Source organism: Ziziphus jujuba, chromosome 5 (genome assembly GCF_031755915.1).
Source record: "Ziziphus jujuba cultivar Dongzao chromosome 5, ASM3175591v1".
NCBI classification, from domain to species: domain Eukaryota; kingdom Viridiplantae; phylum Streptophyta; class Magnoliopsida; order Rosales; family Rhamnaceae; genus Ziziphus; species Ziziphus jujuba.
In genome coordinates, this window is record NC_083383.1 from 10,783,733 (window position 1) to 10,804,530 (window position 20,798).

A 20,798-nucleotide genomic window follows, 5' to 3' on the forward strand; every position below is an offset into this window, starting at 1 on the left:
CAACGGTGCCGGCGGTGGCAAGAATGGAGGCCGGAATGTGAAGATCTCAGCGGTTGAAGGAATGGGCGCCGCCACCGGAAAAAGCCTCGATCCGGGCGCGTCGCTGGTTGGTTGGCTGTGAAATTTTGAGGTTTGGCCAGGAATGGGGAGGCGCTCCTGGCTGGGCGGCGCGTGTGGCAAGAATCGGCAGGAAAATTTGACAACTCCGATGGCCGACGATTTTCTCTCTCCCTTTCTCTCTCCTCTCTCTCTTTCTCTCTCCTCCTCCGTCGTTTTGCCAAATAAAAGCCATCTTGGGTGACACTATTCACCCACATGGACCTCTCAAATGTCGACACGTGGTGTCACTGTTCACTTAAGCCAGATATAATAAAATATTACGGTATTCAGAAAATTTTACATGTCCATAACTTTTTAACCAGATGTTCAATTTAAGCGTGCCGCTAGTCTATGAACTCATATCGACGAGTACTTTACAACCATATGAAAGTCAAAACAAAATTCTACAATGATAAAAAGTCAACTCCCGGCACCTTTGGACAGTTTGCACCTCGACTTGTTTTGCCCATAACTTTCAAACCGTAGCTCCGTTTTCGACGTACTACTAGTCTATGAACTCGGGGTATCATGTACTTCGCCACAGCATCACGGTGAACTAGAAATTTCAACCGGAACAAAAAGTCAACTTTTGACCCACTCGATCAACGGTCAACCTCGGTCAACGTGCAAGAATTCCGATGTAGTTTGGGATGGGGTGTTACACATGCTGTGTCAAGGCAATTTCTAGCTCTAATACTCTGTCCCTCTTTTTTATTTTTTATTTTTCTAAAAATAAAATCTAGTGGCTGCTTGCTCGAAGGGAAGATGGTGGTGGCTTGCTGGAATGGTGAGAGATGCTGGTTGCTGGATGAGTGAAAGCAGAGGAGAGGAGGAAGGGTGGAAGCAAAAGGGTAAGGGAATGCACGTGAGAGCCTTTTTGGGAAGGGAAAAAAGGGTGCAATCTGAGCCGTTCGGTATAATCTAAAGGCCAGTATATTTTGCACGTTTTGTGACCGCATTGAAGTTGATCAGGTCGGTCCTCAAGGTAGCCTTCCTCTATATATATATATATATATTTATGGGGTGGGAAACGTAATACAAGTTCCCCTCCTGTCCTAGACTTGGGGCATAGGCTTTTGCCTTTCCCCTTCCCCGATTTCCAGTTTAACCGGGAATTTCTAGTCCAAACTACATTTTTTTAAGCCCATTAAGAATATCAGGTTAGGACTCATTACTGGGCTTGAAAAGTCCATTATAATTAAAAAAATCTTAAATTCTATATACACCTTCAAACCTCTCCTGCCTTGCCCCAAAAATTAGCCCCATCCCTATCCCGCATCTCAATTTTTTATTTAACAGGGCAGACAGGGAATTGGATTCCTGTTTCCCAACCATAAAAAAATAATAATAATAATAATAATAAAATTTTTAAAATTTTTTTAACAAAAAAAATATATATATTTTTAAAATATATTCATATTTATTAATATAATTATATTTAAATATAAAAAAATAAAATATATATTTCGTTAATAATATATAAAAAAATTTTAAATTTGATGGATTAAAATATTAATATATATGTGTGTTTATGTTGAAAGCATATTTGATCACGGTGCAATTAACAAAAGCCAACGTTGGAGACCATTGAGCAAGATAAGACAAATAAAAACACAATACTCATGGAGTGCAAAAGATATAATCCGTTAAGAATTGCAAAAGATATAATCCTAAATTAAAACCAACAACGATCGATCTATATTCCCTGAAACCTAAATTAAAAAATCAACAATAATTATAATAAATACCAAAATCTAACCTGGAATTAGCAGCCATATATTGGAAGAAGATGCCAGCAATGGGTAGAAGAAGATACCAGCGGGTAGAAGAAGATAACAAGTAGACACTTTTAATTTCTGGCTATGTACCCAAAAAAAAAAAAAAAAATCTATATATGTATATATTTTTAATCTTGATAAGAGCAATGGGGGTTTTCCTAGCATCATATCAAAACGGTCAATTTATTAACTGCAGGTTTTTTTGATAAAAGGATGGAGTGTGTAACATCCCGTCCCGAACCATGTCGGAATTTTTGCACGTTGACCGAGGTTGACCGTTGACCGAAGGGGTCAAAAGTTGACCTTTTGTTCCGGTTGGAATTTTAGGTTGACTGAGGTACCGTTACGAAGTACACGTTGGCACGAGTTCGTAGACTGGTAGCACGTTGAAAACGGAGCTACGGTTTGAAAGTTTTGAGCAAAACAAGTTGAGGTCCAAACTGTCTAAGGGGTGCCCGAGTTGACTTTTTATTCACGTAAGGGTGAGCTTTGACTCATGCATGGTTATGAAGTGCTCGTCGATACGAATCCGTAGACTAACGGCACGTCCGATTTGGACATGTGGTTTGAAAGTTATGAACCTGTAAAGTTTTTCAAATATCGTATTATTTTAATATTATTTTTTTTAAACGCGTAACGATGTGCCACGTGTGACTTAATGAAGGTGGCCATGTGTCACCATGGTGAAATGCCACATGTCAACCATGTTTAAAAATCAAATTATTTTTATTATTATTTTAAATAATAATATTATTATTAATATTATTTAATTATTTCTTTCTTTATTTCTTTTTCTTTTCCTTTTTCTTTTTCTTTTTCTTTTTCTTTTTCTTTTTCCCACGTGGGAAAACACCTCCCTTTCCTTTTCTTTTTCTTTTTTTCTTTTTTCCTTCTTCTTCCCCGAGCCCGAAAGACAAAATATGCAGAAAATTTTTTCTCCCTTTCTCTCTCCTTTGACTCTCTCCCTCTCCCTGTTTGACCGGTGTTTCGCCGGATTTCAATCCCCAGAATGCTACACGCGCGGGCCACCGGTGTAGCCCGCCACCTCGTGACCTCGGCCACCAAATTTTCCGGCCAGCCGCCGCCGGACGCGCCCAGATCGGGCCGGCGAAGTCGCGGCGGCGAGGTGAAATTTTTCCGGCGACTCTCGCCGTTTCCGACCAACCCAGCCCGTCCCATACCTCTATCCCACTATTTTCGACCCCTCTGAGTCCATTTCCGGGGTTAGATTGCCCAAAATCCCCACCGTTTGAAAGATCCCTCAAAATCAAAACCGGCCGAAGCTTCCCGACCAAATTCCGGCCACCTCCGGCGGAATTAGGGTCGATGGAGACCGGATTGGTGATCCTCGTCCCACGAGCTTCGATTCGGTATATCATTCGCCTATTTTGGTTAAAGTTTGTGTTTGATCCCCCGGGTACCGGGTATTATTTACCCGATTACAATATTAATTTATTTGACTGTCTGTGAATTTTGTTCTAGGAGCATCGGTGTGTCGTGAAATTGATCCCGTGGTGGATCGTAGGTTAATTTCGTGCTCCAGGTGAATGACCCACCTTCAAAAAAAAATTATTTTGGGCAATTAATTATATTTAATTGGTATTTAAATTATGCTCATATGGTGTGATTTATTTATGAATTATATTGTGGTTTAATTTATTATGCATGAGCAAGGTGTATTTTGGTGGTATTTGTACGTGGTTTTTAAAATTGATTTTCCGGGCATAATTGGGTTAAATATTTTACGAAAATATTTGGTTAAATTTTATAAATTATGCCCGCGGTATTTTTATGGTTACATCTCGTATTTCGAGAAAAATTGTGGTTTGTTGGTTATCAGTGTTTCGTACCGGGTTGTTGAATAAAAATATGTGGGATGGTGTTTTGTGAAAATTTGGTATACTTCCCACGGTCATTTTGGAAAAACGGTACGGTTGGTTACTTATGTTTATTTTTAGACGCACTCATACAGTATTGGTGTTCTGGTGTATGGTGTAACACCCCGTCCCGAATCGCACCGGAATCCGTGCACGTTGATCGAGGTTGACCGTTGACCGTTGACCAAAGGGGTCAAAAGTTGACTTTTTGACTCGGTGGGAATTTTGAGTTGACCAGGGTACCGTGGCGAAGTGCATGACGCCCTGAGTTCGTAGACTAGTAGCACGTCAAAAACGGAGCTACGGTTTGAAAGTTATGGGCAAAACAAGTTGAAGTGTAAACTGTCCAAAAGGTGCCGGGAGTTGACTTTTCCTTGTGATGTAATTTTGAGTTGACTCTTGTATGGTTGTAAAGTACTCGTCGATACGAGTTCATAGACTAGCGGCACGCTTAAATCGGACATGTGGTTAAAAAGTTACGGACGTTTGAAATTCGCCGGGTACCGTATTATTTTAATATATTTGGCTTAAGTGCACAGTAACGCCACGTGTCAGCTTCTGATTGGTCCACGTGGCATGAACAGTGTCACGCAGGGTTTTTATTTGTTAAAACTCTCGGGGAAGAGAGAGAAAGAGAGAGAGGAGAGAGAAAGAGAGAGAGGACCCGCCGGCCGCCGGACTTTTTCAAGTTTTCCGGCTGAGATACTGTACACACGCTGGCCAGCCAGGTTGCCCACCTCATTTCCGGCAAAACCTCCAAATTTCACGGCGAACGGCCGCCGGACGTGCCCGGATCGGAGCTCCGAAGTTCGGCGGCGAGTTTTTCCCCTCCACCGCCGGCCACCGCAAATCGACCCTTTTCCGGCCGATCTACAGTACACGCGCCAGCTAGCCTTGATCCTCTCCTCAAGTCCGGCCTACCCACCAAAAATCAAGGCCATCGGCGAGGGGTCGGAAATCTTCAAACGGTGATTTCTCCGCCGTCCGACCTCCGTTTTGCTCACCGCCGATCCCGTTGGATTGCTCTCCTCACGATCTACAAGTCTGCAAAATTTCACAGCCAACGGCCACCGCACGCACCGCCGCCAGCGACAGTTGCCGGTGACCGCGGCGGCCCGCCGGAAAATACTATTCCGGCGAGTACCCGAAATTTCGGCCAGCTCCAGTCCGCAGTGTTCGACCTCCTGAACCCAAATCTGACTTCCGTTTCCGCCAATTCGCGACGGTTTGGGAGAATTGCAGAGCCGAAACCCAAAAAGCTTCTCGGTGAAATTCCGACCCCGTCGGGTACGATCCTTGGAAATTGAGACCGAATCTGTGATCAGCATCACTCGAGCTTCGATTCGGTATATAACTCGTAAATTCTAGATATCGTTTGTGTTTTGACCCCCCGGGTACCGGGTATTATTTACCCGAATAAAATATTAATTTATTTGACTGTCTGTGAATTTTGTTCTAGGAGCACCGGTGAGTCGTGAAATTGATCCCGTGGTGGATCATAGTTTAATTGCGTGCTCCAGGTGAGTGATCCACCTTCAAATTAATTTTGGAAAATTAATTGGTGAATATATTATGTGTGATTTAAATATTTGGAATTTAATTTCTATGTGCCAAATATTTATTGGATTTATTGTGGAATTATTTATGAATTTATTGGATTTAAGAAAATGTGCATTATATAAATTTATGCCATGTGAAATTATTTTATGGTTTTGAGGATTTTGAAATTAGTGTGGTTTTAATGGTAAATTGGGCACAGTTTGATTTTCAAATATTTCAAGGAAAATATTTGGTTATGTTGGTGATTTCAATTTTTATAAAATATGCCCATGGAATATTATGAGATTTGATTATGATATTTCGAGAAATTATTTATGTTTGGAAAAAATGTGGATATTTGAATTGATGGATTTGGGAGTTGGTGAATTTGAAAATCATGGAATTTATGGTGTTGATTATAAAGAAATTACGGAGGACTTCCGGATTCAAGCGGATGGATTATGCCCGCTATGCTTATGAAAAAATGTGAAATTTGTTTTATAATTTAAATTTGTGGATTTTATGATTTTTAGATGCACCGTGCACGTACTCGTGTTCTGTTTATATGTGATATGGTTAGTGTGCACACGGTTGTGATTAGCGTGCAGGTGGGTGTGAGTAGCACGCGGTTGATATTATAAGGTTGTCCTGTGGTTGCCATCGGATGAGGGTAGGCCACCCCCCTTGGCCGGGACACCTGGTTAGCAGCGGCGCAGTGGGACGCCACGCGACCGTATGCCGGTTTCTCTCTATAACCTCCTGTCTGGCGGTACCTTGGGACGCTGGGTACTGTTGGCGCCACTGGTATATAGTGGGTGCATCAACTGATTTTCGAAACGGTGTTTTAAAAATAAATTGTTTTAAAGCTGTATTGGAATTAAAATTAATGATTACTGTTCGGATATTTATTTGATGTCTTGGTTTTCGCAGAATATGAATAAAGGGTTTTGTGAAAAGGTTTTAAAAGGGGAACCTTTCCAACTGAGAGAATTGTAAGGGTTTTGAGAGAAATTATTATTTCCAATTAATTATTATCTATCTACTTATTACTGTGATATTATATTGTATAGTAGATAGGGTCACTCACTGAGATGATTAGCATCTCACACTCTTAAATTCCGTTCCTCTAGGTACCAGGTGGTCGGTGTTCATTCGGAGCGGACTTGATCTTCCTCGCTGTTTTAGTTCGGCAGTACCCGTTTATTCTTTTATTGCAGTTGTAATATTTCTTTCACTCTTGTTGTATTTATCTTGCACTGGGTTGCTGCTGTTGTTTTCTTTTGAAGTGCTGCAATTTGTGGAACCAATTTGTAGTTTGTGGGAGGAATAAGGGGATGTTTTTAGAAGTGTGTTTTCAGTGCAGGTAAATTTGTGGTAAGTAAATCCCTTAGGGGAGGCTCTGCCGGATTTTCCGTTGGAGGGTTCGGTAGGGTTTCCCTGGGATCAGGGCTGTCTAGGGTTCCGGGAAAGGAATTCTGGACGGGTCCTGACATATGGTGTATGGACACGTGGTAGCACGCGGTTATTACTTCACCCGTGAGTTGCCATTGGACCGTGGGCAGGCAAGGTTATTGTTGTGCACAGCCGCCCCCCTCCTTGGCCGGGTGATGGTTGTAGCAGCGGTACTGTCGGGACGCCGAAGTGACCGTTGCAGGTTTCTCTCTTTAACCCCCCCGCCAGTCGGTGCTCGGGACGCTAGGTATCGGAGGGCATCACCAGTATATGGTGTGGTGCGTCGGTGTAAATTGCAAATAGTGTTTTAAACCCCAAAGGTGTTCTAAAATTATTTATTATAATTTATTACATTTTAATTATATTTTGGGTATTTATTTATTTAATTGTTGTTATTAAATTATTTAATCCCTTGGTTTTCGGGAGGTATGTACATTGGGTTTTGCGAAAAGGTTTTAAAAAGGGAACATTTCAAACGGAGCGATTGGTGAGAGTTTTGAAAGAAATTATTATTTTCCAACAGTTATTATTATTATTTATTAATTGTTGGTATTATTCTATTCCTTAATTGCTATTACTATTATTTTTATTATCACAAAAGGTGTTCAGTAGTTCGGGTTACTCATGGAGATGATTAGCATCTCACACTCTTAAATTCCGTTCCCTTAGGTGCAAGTGGTGGTAGACATTCTTCCGGAGCGAACCAAGTTTTCCGCTGCAGTTGTGTTTCGAGAAGTACTTCTGTACTCTTTCATTTCAGTGTATTATTTCTTTCAGCCTTGTTGTATTTCTGTTGTTTAGCACTTCTTAAAGTTCTGTATACTATTGGGATACTTCTGTTTTATTTATGCACTGGACTGTTGTTGCTTTTGAGAAGTGCTGAAATTTGTGGAACAATTTGTAGTTTGTGGGAGGAATAAGGGGATGTTTTTAGAAGTGTGTTTTCAGTGCAGGTAGTTTGTGGTAAGTAAATCCCTTAGGGGAGGTGCTGCCGGATTTTCCGTTGGAAGGTTCGGTGGTATTTCCCTGGGATCACGGCTTGTCTAGGGTTCCGGGGAAGGAATTCTGGACGGGTCCTGACAGAGTGTATGATGGAATAGATCAAATGATAAAATTAATAAATCAAATGATAAAATTTGGCCAGAATTTTAATATAAGCAATATGTATAGTATATTAAAAAAGAACAAAAAAAAACTTTGGTGGTAAAAAAATAACAGATCTAGAACTCTTTCTATCATGTTTCTTTGGTGCTCAGTTGACAATAATTTCAACTTGGTTCAAAGTCTTTGTGATGAAATTCTCATTCCCTAAGGATATAGATGCTGGTGCAAATACCGAAATAACTTTATTTTATTCTATTTTTTTATTTTTTATTTTGTTCACATGTGCATAGGGTGAACTAATTTGTACATTCTTTGGTAATTGTATACAATACAAATTGTTCTGTTTTGCTCCGTAACCGACTGAGACATTTCAATTCATTAACGAAGTTCTCTCTCATTGTCCCGTTCACTCATTCTCAAATTTCTATCTCCAAATTATCCCAAAAAAAAAAAAAAAAAAAAGAATCTCACGGATCAGGAGTTTGAGTAATTTCAGTTTCTGGGGTTTTCTGTGTTGTTTTCTTGGTCTGTTCCAATTCGCCATAAAAATACGAGACAAATCCCCAGAGAGATAGCAAAAGCGAAACTCCCTTCTCTGCTTTGAAACTTTCTTTATATAAAATAACAGCAAGTATCTCTGTAACTGGTAGTAGAACTGCAATCAGGATACCGGATTGCAATGATGAAACGCAGAAGATAACTCCTATTGCTCCCAGAAAGAATGCTTGCCATATTATTACACTCCATACCAGCACCAAATAGTACTTTGTTTCCCCAATCCCATAATTTTCTGCTTCTCTTGGAATCGCCTACACACAAAATTAAAAACTTTTGCTATTATTCCAGGAAACAATAACTCAAATTTGTAAAAATAAGTATATGTTAACCAATTAGAGCTAGCTCGTTCATCAATAAATGAAATTAATAATTAAGCATATTAATAAGGAAAAAAACGACTTTTTTATATAATAGGTGAGTATCACATGGTATTCTTTTTCCATATAGTTACTGAAGTATATATGTATTTATAGGTTCGCTTTTCAATATAAAATTCTAGTACTAAATTAGCAGCATTTTAAACAGTAAATGGAATGTGATACCACTTGATAATATACGTTATATACATAAGATACTATCTCTTATAACCAAGATGTTACCTGGAAATCTTTGTTAATCAACATCCCTGCGGTGCAAAAAATGGTAGCAAACAAACACATCACCATCTGAAACTCCAACACCAAGGAATATGTAATGGTCTGCTTTGCTTTCTTGTAGGTCAACTCCACCAACGGCAATATAAAACCATAAAGAGCAGACGTTCCCACCATCATCAAGAACCCTTTGATGTATTCCTTATTGGATTCACCCTGAGGACGATCTCCACTAGTATTCAATGCCAAAACAGCACCTCCAATGGTGAGCAATACGATGGCGTTCACAGAATATGCTGTGAACTTTTGCCTCACGAGGAGGAAAGCGAAGCCTGCCGTGAAAGCGAGCTGAGAGGCGATAATCAAAGCCGATGTGGAAACGGGAAGGCGTGCAACGCCATTGGCGAAAATATAGTTGTCAACGCCGCTGAGGAGGCCGATCAAAGCTGATGATATGAACAGAGATGGCTTCATGAGGAAGAATTTGGTTTGGGCCTGCCCATTTGTTTGTTGTCTTCGCTGCCGGCGGTAGTATGCGATGGAAATGGGGATGAGCATGATGGGCCAGCCAACGGTCTCGAGCCAGCAAGAAAGCCAAATGCGTTTGCCGCCATGGACGAAGTAGAGACGCATGATCAATGGGCCTCCACAGTTGCCTATGGATAAGAGAATGCAGTTCAGTATTAGAAGAAGCCTCTTCATTCTTGATTTGCCTTGAGCTTCATTTTCCATTAATGTTGTTTTTTTGGCTCTATAAATCTGTGTGTGTTTGATAGGGATCCGAGAAGAGTACAAACTTTAAAGAGGAGAGCGAGTAGATGAGCTTGAGGTTGTAGTCTACAGGGTCAATTCATATGAGCAGCGGCTATTAATGACTTCCACCTTGATATAATAATATATTTAGAGTGTGTATGTCTTCAGAATATGCGAATTTTGACCTTTTCCTTAAAAATAAATAAATAAATTATTTTTAATACTCAGTTTGCATGCTTCTCTAGCACAACAAGAAATAGAGTTGCCTATGCATATTTAATATATTTTCATCAACAGAATTAAGTTTCTTTTTCTGAGAAATTAAGATAAATTTAGTTTCAAATCTCCATTTAGGATTTGCTTGTTAACTTTCCATCTAATTTTATGAAATTAATTAGCTAGGAATTTGGATTGTAATTTTTTATTTGAACCAGATTGTAATGTTGTTGGTTATTTGACCTGCGTTTTCAAATAATTATTAATTAAGCTCTAATACCAATATATGGACAACTAAAAATTAATTCAACACAAGATGTTAAAGTTGCGTGTGTCAAGCTAAAATATTAACCTAATAGGGAAAATGTGGAATTCTGTTTGCACTACTTTTTTTTTTTTTTTTCCCAAGGAAAGGAAGGGCAAAAAAAGCTGGGAAACCTTTGGTATAATACTTAACCTAACTCCGTTGCTGCGCCCCCTTCAACGTTCAACCTACAATACTTAATACATAAAATCCTATTCTAATAATCATCAGTAAACCAAACCGGCTATTGATCTATTATAAATCCAATAAAAGCTAATTAAATGATGGAACATGTTGCTTTTGTTTTTCTATTAATTATTATACTAATAAACTCAAGTTGTTCCGTTTAAATTTCTATTAATTAATCCTAGCTAGCTGTATCACTTTTATTTTTAATTGCATATATTTATAGGTAAGAGACATATTTCTTATTATATTTTTCTTTTATAAACTAATTGTGTTTTGCTCGACCCCCAAAAAAAAAAAAAAAAAACTAAGTATGTTTTGGATTTGTACTACGGGACAAGGATCCAAGCTATCAATTTATCATTTAAAAATTTTATCTCTTGGATCTGTCGAAGCATGCATTGAATTCTGATTAGCATTTTCCTTGTACAGCTACAGTAAATGCCTAGCTTGTTGATAAACATTATTACTGTTGATCATATTGAATAATTTATAAATATTGTTGTATCTTATTAGTGTATAGGTTATATATATATGCACTAAAATATATATAGGTTTAAGTTGGGAAATAACTATGAACAATTTTTGCCAGTAATCAATTTGTATAATATTGTCAAGGCTGTAAGAAATAATGTCAACCCATCGCCAGACAAGGTACGTAAGAGGGCGGGAGTGGACCCGCGGCGGCAAATTTTTATTTTTATTTTTTTTCTCTCAGACTCCAGAATCTAAGGTGAGGAGGCATAGTATTATTATTTTTAGAAATTGCATTTAGATAGAGAATAATGTATGATCGATCTTAAATCATTGTCACGTTAAAAGAAATACATATAAATATACGTCCACGCCAGTCCCTGTTATTCCATCCTTGGCTTAAAAAGTCAATCGCTCTCAAGAAGTATATGCTTTTTTAATTATACGACCAGTCGAACATTAAAAAAAATAAAATAAAATAAAATAAATATTTATCAAGGAATAAAATATAGAAATCAAATAAGGATAACATTTCTCTGTTAGTCTGTTTATCTAAAACATTTAATTAATTTATTAAAATTTAAATCAATCAAATATGCTTACTTTCTTTTCTTTTTCTTTTTTTTCTTAATCCAGTTGTATCTCACTGTAGTAATTGATATATACCAACTTCAAGTAAAAATAATTACACAAAAGTTGCCGGTTCAAACTTTGACAACCTCATCTGTCCCCCAAAAAAAAAAAAAAAAAAAAAAAAAAAGAAACAACTTTGACAAACTTTCTGCGTATTAATCCACTTGCAGCTTTTTTATTTTTGTCTCCTTTTTCTTTTTTTCTTTATACACACAAAATACATGAATGACAAAATAGAAAGAATCAGACGAATTGATCTCCGTCAAGCACACCAACGAAATTGAAATTAATCGCATTAAATGAACGAAATGCAGGGCTTGAATTGATAATCAGCCTCAGTAACTGCACTGATAGCTCGGACCATGGCTGGAACCTTCAATAATCTCAGGCTCGCATGGAGGAGGACCTCCAATGGCGGCGGCGGCGCCGCCGCCATGAGAAGAACCAGCACCACCAGCACCGACAGCTCCATAAGATTGTATTTCAGCACTCTCGACTGCCACCGTCACATTTTCGCCTCCATAAGAACCACCTGTGGCTACCACTCCATGTCCATGAGATGATTCTTCTTCTTCCACGCAAGCGGCGGCGGCAGGAACAAGCAGCAGTTTCTTTCTCCTCTTAGCCAAACAGAACAGGCCCACTAAGAGGAATGCTAGGAAGAAAGCACCACCAAGAGAGACACAGACGGCGATAATGGTGGTGTTGTTGTTTCCTCCCGAAGGCGGCACCCCAATGTCGGACAACGGCGATGGGGCGGATGGTAAAGTTGGAGGAGTTCCGTAAGTTGGTGGGCCGTAAGGCCCATAACCAGGAGGAACGAAACCGTTATCTGGTGATGGAGGTAAGGAATAATATGGAGGTAGTGAGGACGGTGTTGGCGGTTTTCTTGGCGGTTGAACCGGTCCTTTGGATGGTGATGGTGGATATGCGGATTTAGGTGGCGGTACCTCGCCGGAAGTAGGAGCCGGAGGCAGACCGGTGTTTGGCGGTTGAACCGGACCTTTGGATGGTGTTGGTGGGAATGCGGATTTTGGTGGCTGTGCAGTAGGAACCGGAGGCAGACCGGAGCTTGGCGGTTGAACCGGACCTTTGGATGGTGTTGGTGGGAATGCGGATTTTGGTGGCTGTGCAGTAGGAACCGGAGGCAGACCGGAGCTTGGCGGTTGAACCGGACCTTTGGATGGTGTTGGTGGATATGAAGATTTCGGTGGCTGTGCAGTAGGAACCGGAGGCAGACCGGTGTTTGGCGGCTGAACCGGTCCTTTTGATGGTGTTGGTGGATATGGGGATTTAGGTGGCTGTGCCTCACCGGGAGTAGGAGATTGTGGTTGGTTTGGAGGATGATAATTAGGTGGCGAAGCCTGATAGGAAGGTGGAGGTACTGGGGCTGGAACAGTATGTGGGGGTTGGACTGCATGTGGTGAGGGAGCATATGGAATTGGGTGTGGTGGTGGAACTGGAACATGGCCTTGAGAAGGGGAAGGAGGGTATATGTGTTGTTGAGGTGGCGATGCCTCATTGGCTGGGGGTGTTGCAACAGGTGGGGACAGTGGTGCTTCACCACCATAAGGTTGGGGTGGTGGTGCATGGGAGGGTGTTTTTGGTGGTGATGTTGGTGGATAAATGGGATAATGAGGTGGAACATCTCCACTTGATGGAGTTGGTGGTGGTGGCGGCGGCAATGTCGGATAGTGATGGTGGTGGTCCGGTGGCGGTGGTGATGGTGTGGGATAGTGATGGTGGTGGTCTGGTGGCGGTGGTGATGGTGTGGGATAGTGATGGGGGTGGTCCGGTGGTGGTGGTGGTGGTGATGGTGTGGGGTAGTGATGGTGGTGGTCCGGTGGAGGTGGTGATGGTGTGGGGTAGTGATGGTGCGGTGGTGATGGTGTTGGATGGTGATGATGGTGGTGGGGTGGTGGAGGTTGAGGATAGACATGGTGGTGGTGTGGCGGTGAGGCCACAGGGTTACATGGAAGTGGGGGTGAAGGTGGTGGTGGAGAGTAGTAAGGATAAGCCATCTTTCAACAAATTAAGTGCTTTTTTTTTTTTTTTTTGTGGGAAGATGTTGAAAGCGGAAGACTGAGTCGAATAGATGAATATTGAATAGGTGGTATGGAGCTTTATTTGTACTAGTTGAAGAATGGAGAGGTAGACACTCTTAAAAGCCTCCATGTCCCACGCTAAATATTACTTTATATTAGTATTATTATTATTTTTTATTATTATCATTATTTTCCTATGGAATTAATCATTATTATATATGTTTAGCTGCCATTGCAAAAATAAAATTAGAAGACCTCTCTGATTCTGAATCCAACGGTTACGATGATCATCTTTGTGGGAGTCCTTAACTTGTCCTCAATTGGGATACAAACATTTTGCACTATTATTCGGTCAGTGACATTCAAAGGGAAGCTTTTTTTAAAAAATGATTTACAGGTTGGCTCTAAAGGACAACTTGAAATAAAACCTTTGAATTTGAATGTATGCATATAATCACGTGTCGGAATGACCCCATTGGAAAATCTTAATTTAAGCTCGTCACCTAGCAGTACTCTTTGAATATATATAATTGGCTGCTGTAGATTAATTATTATATAATACCTTCTAATTTTTCTTATAAATGACATCAACTTGCATGAAAATCGTCAACTGGTTAATAATTATAAGGCCACAAGCAAACCCAACTTTTGCACTTAAAATGACTTTTGTATAAGTTTGACAGCCTTTCACGTTACCTTATAGGAACTTAGTTACGTCTTATATATCTTATCTTAATTGGTTAACTAGGCTAGCCCATGTGATTAAAGGATGGGGTTTGATTCTTATCCTCTCTTTCTTTTTCCAAATCTTAATCTTTTTGGTAATAATTATATATATATATATATATATATATATATATATCAGCCTATATCATTTTGTCCAATGTTTCTTTTAAAAAGTAAATGAATAAAACTAAGTTCTGAATAGATATATCTGGCATGGATTTCACTTTCATCCAGTTCACTGGAGTCTCTATCACTCTTTAGTCTTTACTATATTTGCATGCTAAGTAAAACCATTTATTTTATAAATTGTTAAAAGAAAGATTTTCCTTTAAGTACATATGAGCAAAAAATCTAGCACCTCTTCGGGCCCAATTGATATAAATTCATGAAACGTTTTTACATTATGGAAAATCCTTGTAAGTACCTCTTTGTATATATGGTTGCAACAATTAAAATTAGATTGCAATAAATCAAATACGACAATTGCTTAATTAATATCAATCTAGAATTTGGTGCATTGCATTATGATCGCCATTGAGCCAGACTGTGCTTATACCATATGATACGAATAAATAGACTCCCCAAATAAAGTCAAGTCAAGTCCGACCAAAATACAAACACACAAACCCCACCAAAAGCGAAGAAGAAAATAAAAAGTTTGAAGTCAACTATTAAATTCCCACCCACATGCATGCGTCTGGCGTCAATAATGTTGTAATTAATTAAGCTTAATTATTAATAAAAGTAGTGTTTAGTACTTTTTGTTTTTTGGGTGAAATTAAAATCATAGTAATTAATAAATAAAGTTTGCTTCCTTTCTCATCACTTTTTGGTTTTTTTGGGTAATGAAGCTTCCTTTCTCATCATTATTCATTCGTTTCCTGGAAAAAGAAATTCAGCCACCTAAAACGTGTTCTGTTCTTTGCTTTATCAATACAACGAATCTTGTTAGTTTTTTTCTAAAAAAGACACATAGTATATAAATAGTACAAACTTGGATGTTTCGTTTGGACCTTAATTATTTGCTTTGGACCCATTGATCCAATTCGCAGCAAAAATCTATTCCTCTCCAATATTTTAATAATTGACAGCAACATTTTATAGGAAACTAGCTTCCATTAATTCAATTCTTAATGGCTACCGGTTGCTGATTTTCATATGTTTCTTTCTTCATTAATGGTGGCGTTAGCAAACTATTAATATGTATTTACATGCCACTTTCACCATCAGTAATTGTGTTCTTTATAATGTTGAAAACTTGTCAATAAATTTGTGTCCGGAAAATTGGAATATGACCAATTCACAAACAATATTAAACTCCTTTAAATAATATAATTATTAACGAGCCGACTTAATGCATTTAATTTATAGTTTATTTGCTCACATTGCACATGGAAACAAAAACATTGTTTTATAAATTCAATGCATTAGCTATAAAAAAAAAAATATAGATAAATATATATATATATATATATTATATCAATGCATTGTTGTGTGCATAGTAGTTTTGTGGTTTAAATTAATTTCTTAAAATTGTATATTTTCTAAAATATATTCTATCATTCATATAATATGGTGTGTGTGTGTGTGTGTGAAAATTCAACGGGCAAATACAAATATTTTGATGTCATATGTTATAAGAGATAGTTCACATTTATTTATTATATCATTGTTAATATTTATAAAAGCTATTTTATTGTCTGAATTCAAAAATTATTAACTTGTTGAAAGTGCATGTGATATTATGAACAAGTCAATTGCGTATTTTTATTCGGACCTAAAAAAGAATATTGATATATTTGTAACTATATATATTCACACTTAAAAAGATCATATAAAAATATATATATGGTCTAATTCTTACACAAAATATATATATATGGTCTAAACAGTGATGACGTGTACTATTCAAGTTTTATAGTAGGAATAAAGTTGTCTTATTTGTAATCTTTTATACTTTTATACTAATATCTGAATATTTTTTATTTTAAGTAAAAAAGTAAATGTAAACAAATTTCCAATCAAATTTCTTTCCTTTCCCTATACATTGAATATTATAACTCTGCTAATCTCTCCTTTCTTTTTGTTAACCATTTTTTTTTTTTTTTTTTGTCATCTATCTCCTTCCCTATTTGATAATGTAAGCCAAATATTCATATTCTCCGCAATACCAAAAAATTAATGGCCACAAGAATAACTACTATTAAATATTGTGTTCAAATCAGGACCAAAAAGATGTTGATCATTCTCCCAAAAAAAAAAAAACAAAAATAGTGTTGATAATATGCAAAAACATCAAAGATAATTTCAAATTAAATAATTAATTGCCAGTCGAAACTTGCAATTGACGATAAAGTTTTTATCACTGTTATGAATGAAAATTCCAGGTCTGATGGAGGGTTTGCTACCTTTATTGACACATAAAAAGGGAAAATCGAACAGTTTTTTATTTATTTTTATAGTGGGAAACAAAACGTAATTTTGGGTTGACAATGTGAAAAAAAAAAAACGATAGGGTACAGGAGAGTTAAAAATCAGTCACTATTTTTGTTTTTGAAATAAAATTTAATATCCAATTAATGAAGAGAAAATCAAGAGGTTGAGAAATCAAAAATCAATTTAGAGTGAAAACTTAATTAGAAGAGAGAAAAATTGTTTTGGTAAATATGGATAAATATGAATATGGACATAAGACATTTAAATTTTTTTTAAAATTAAATTTATTAGATTATATTAATTAAAAGGCTAAAATTATTTGTTAAAAAACTTTTTCAAATATTCTTGTATGGGACAGTGTCCTATATATGCATATATATAAACTTTTTCAAATATTCGGCTTGAGTCACGGCACTTGCGAGCTGCCCATTGATTGGCCTATTCAATGGGTGTGATATGGGCTGAACTTTGCAAAACTAAACGATTCTACAGCCCATTTTATTCGGTTGACAGGTCTTAACATGTTTTGGGCTTAAGCCTAATGAAATAGAAAATTTCGTGCCCCCCATTGTCCTCTTTTCTTATGACGTCCTTGACAGTTTTTTTTTTTTTTTTTTTTTACCTAAATATCCTCATTTTTTTTTTCTCTATTTTTGTGGATTTTAATTTTTTTTAACATAGAAAATATTTAATCACATGTATAATATCAAAATTTAATTATGTTTTAAAAAATTATGTTAATAAAATAGATACATATCATAGAATTGATAATGCATTCTTAGAATTGAAAAACAAACATAAATAAGTATAGAAAAAACCAACCAAAAGGTCCTAACTCTTAATGGAAATGAAACTTGGATTAGTTTGGTCTCTTTAGCCCATAAATACTTCATCATCTAAAAATTAATTTCAAGAAAACTTCCTTGCCCCTCTTTTCTTATATTAAAATAATAATAATAATAATAATCTTGCTCATGCGTTATGCATCTTATCACAACTATATGCTTCACATTCGATCCACTTTTTTGACCATCTTATGTGTAGATGTATATTATCTTCATATTTTAAATAATGTCTCTGCAATCATATGCTTCTTTTCAAATCAATTTATACCCTATTCATTTGAAACGAATCCATTTATTATTTAATTCTTTCATTCTTTAGTCATTTAGACTTATATCCATCTTCCATATCTTTTAAAAGTTTATTTTTCATCTGGGTCTCAGGTCAACGATCGGATATTTATTCCTGGACCATTGATAATCTCCTTCAGCCAATATCAGATTAATTTGGGTCCAAACTAAATGAAAATAATATTCATAGTTTTGTTAACAATAATAATTTGGTGGTCCAAAAGAGATTTTCATTTAAGAAGGGAATACATAATCAGATAAAAAATTTCTAAGATCAAAAGGATAAGAGAACTCCCTGTACAAAGGAAAAAACCTATTTAAACTTTCTTGGCTATCCAATCAGCTATTTTATATTTTATTAACCCTACAAGAAACAAAAGAGGAAATATATGAATAGATTGCAAAAAAATAAATAAACAAATAATATCAGCAGCTATGGTTCCACAATCCCATGCACAATTATATAGATTAGTATTCAAGCTTTGCACCAAAATTGCATTATCAGACTGAACTATGATTTTCCGGAGGCCAAGAGAAGCAGCTGAATATAAAGCATAAAGGACAGCCCAGCATTCGGCTTGAAAGGATGAATCAGCCAAATTGTTGATGGCAGGAAAAAGTTTGAATATTATACATTTATACAGCAAATATCTTACAAAGGAATCCATGATTTAGTTAAATTAGAAATATTTAGGTATCAAAAGTTTAATCATTAAATTAAATAATAATTTATATTTAAATTTAAATTTAAAATCTTAAAAAGGATGTACACAACTTTAGCACTTTTTGCATAATATACCTTATTTCTTTTAAGTCAAGAAATTATTGACTAGAAAATTATCGTGCACACATATAATTGTCTTTTAGTTATCAAACAATATTAGGACAGTTTTTATTAGAAATAGCTAATCTTTCATTAGAAAGAGTGGATTGATAATTTTCACATAAGTTATACATGTCATCCAACATGGTTCAGCAAAAAATCTCACCTAGGAGAGTTTTATTATAATTGTAATTATTATTATTATTATTTGGTATTGGTCATAAAGAAGATTCTTGCTTTAGAGGGGAAAAACTCGCATGCAATCACATGTTACATAAATTTAATTATTTATAATAACATCACACAAGGATAAAATAAGATAAATAATCCTTACAAAATATTTATTAAATATATTGCTCATAAATTGTTAATTTGTTGCACCACATTAACCATAAAATAGTTGTTGTCCATGCAGTGAGCAAAACTGGATGAAAAAATGAGGTTACTGCAGAGTCTATCAAACTATATATTCCAACTGATTAGTACGTTGGTCGTTGGGTGGTAGGTTCATAACTACTTTTCTTGTTTGGGACTCCTCACCGGTTACGTCAGCTAATAAATTTTTTTTTAATCAAAATGTCAGCTAATTTATGAGGGTTTTTTTTTTTTGTTTTTTGGGATAACTGGCTAATTTATGAAGGTTGAAAACTAAAATATTAACCAAAAAAAGGTTGAAAACAAAAATGTATCAAAGAAAACTTAAAATAATTACTAGACAATGACCGTTTCTACTTTTTTCTTTTTTCTTTTTGATAAATTTCTTGTTTCTATTTTTTTTTTCTTTTTACTTTTAGCCATCTTGTTATAACAAATAGTTAATTTTTGTTTTCTTAATTAGAATTCCTTTTTCCTTTTCCTTTTTTAATTTTATAATGCATATTTTTCTCTTATGAGAAATTTCATTTTTTATGGTCTTGGTGGAACTTACATAAACATCGTGCTTGTAATATATTTATCAAGCTCCGCGCTCATCACAAAGCGTTAAGGAAGGTTGGCCAATTTGACCATAAAGGAATCTGTAAAATCCAGTATTATAAAACAGACTACTTGAAAGTTTACGAAAATAAGTTATTAATATTATAAAGTGTTATATTATATATTATCTATTATTGCTTTATCATACAACTGGGTAACGTTATCCAAGAAAAATGAATTATGTTCCTGTTTGCTTCTGTTATAACACCTCATGCATCATCAACCGACGTAATGTGTATGTATCTTCTCGCTTGCTTACACCGAATAGGTGGCATCTCTTTAGGATTTCATTTTGTTTATTTGGGGGTGTATGTGTTAGGATATATTAAAAAATCATTATAAATATTAATTATTTATTTGGTTTTTTGTAATTTATTTAATGGGTTCAATTTGTAAGTTGCCTATAAAGTCGTTATTTTATAATTTGGTGATACATATGTGATACAAAAATAATATAGTAAGGAATTTATAAAAAGATATTGTAAAGGATTTTTTTACACAAATCTTTTTCTTTTAGGAAGATATAATTACAATATTGACCTTCCTCGCTCAGCTTGTCCTCTCTCGAAGGTGATCTTAAGAAACAAAAATGATTATTTCATGTAGCACATCCGGATTGTTTTGATGGCTGATAAATCTACATATTTTTGTGATATGATAATTGTAGATGATCGTTTTTCACAGTCCATCTTTATCAGGATGCTTCTCTTTTATACTAGTATAAGCAGATGAAATAGAAGAAAGGTAGATTATATCATCATCTTATTCCATTTGTCTAGGAAAGCTGGTCATCCTTTATAGTGAATACTGTCATGTTTAAATATTTTGAAATTATAAAGATTGTAGTATTCCCTAATAAAGAAGAATCATCGTGATTTATAACTTTGAAAATATTTAATTTAAAGTAATCTAGTATTATGATAACATCTTTTCGACTTTGTAAGTGTTTTACTATATCAGGATTGTATATATAGAATATTATAATTTTTTTGTAAAAAGTTGGCCTTTATTGCTTCGCAGTACAAAGATTTCTATGTGATACTAGCCTTCCGCTCTCTCTTATTTTGAGAGTCACACCACATGTATAAATAAGC

The 20,798-nt window shown here is 36.1% G+C and overlaps 2 protein-coding genes across 2 annotated transcripts; both read right to left on the minus strand.

Moving 5' to 3' along the window:
- Positions 1-8,316: 8,316 nt before the first annotated feature.
- On the minus strand, positions 8,317-9,711 carry LOC107420724 (purine permease 1). The gene is made up of 2 exons (XM_016029759.4): positions 9,007-9,711; positions 8,317-8,658 (listed from the first exon to the last, which is right to left on the minus strand). The coding sequence occupies exons 1-2, from the start codon at positions 9,700-9,702 to the stop codon at positions 8,317-8,319; spliced, it is 1,038 nt and encodes a 345-aa protein (XP_015885245.4). The 5' UTR covers positions 9,703-9,711.
- Positions 9,712-11,901: 2,190 nt separating this feature from the next.
- On the minus strand, positions 11,902-13,587 carry LOC107420725 (extensin). Its single transcript, XM_016029760.4, has one exon. The coding sequence runs from the start codon at positions 13,585-13,587 to the stop codon at positions 11,902-11,904; it is 1,686 nt and encodes a 561-aa protein (XP_015885246.3).
- Between the last annotated feature and the right edge of the window lie 7,211 nt (positions 13,588-20,798).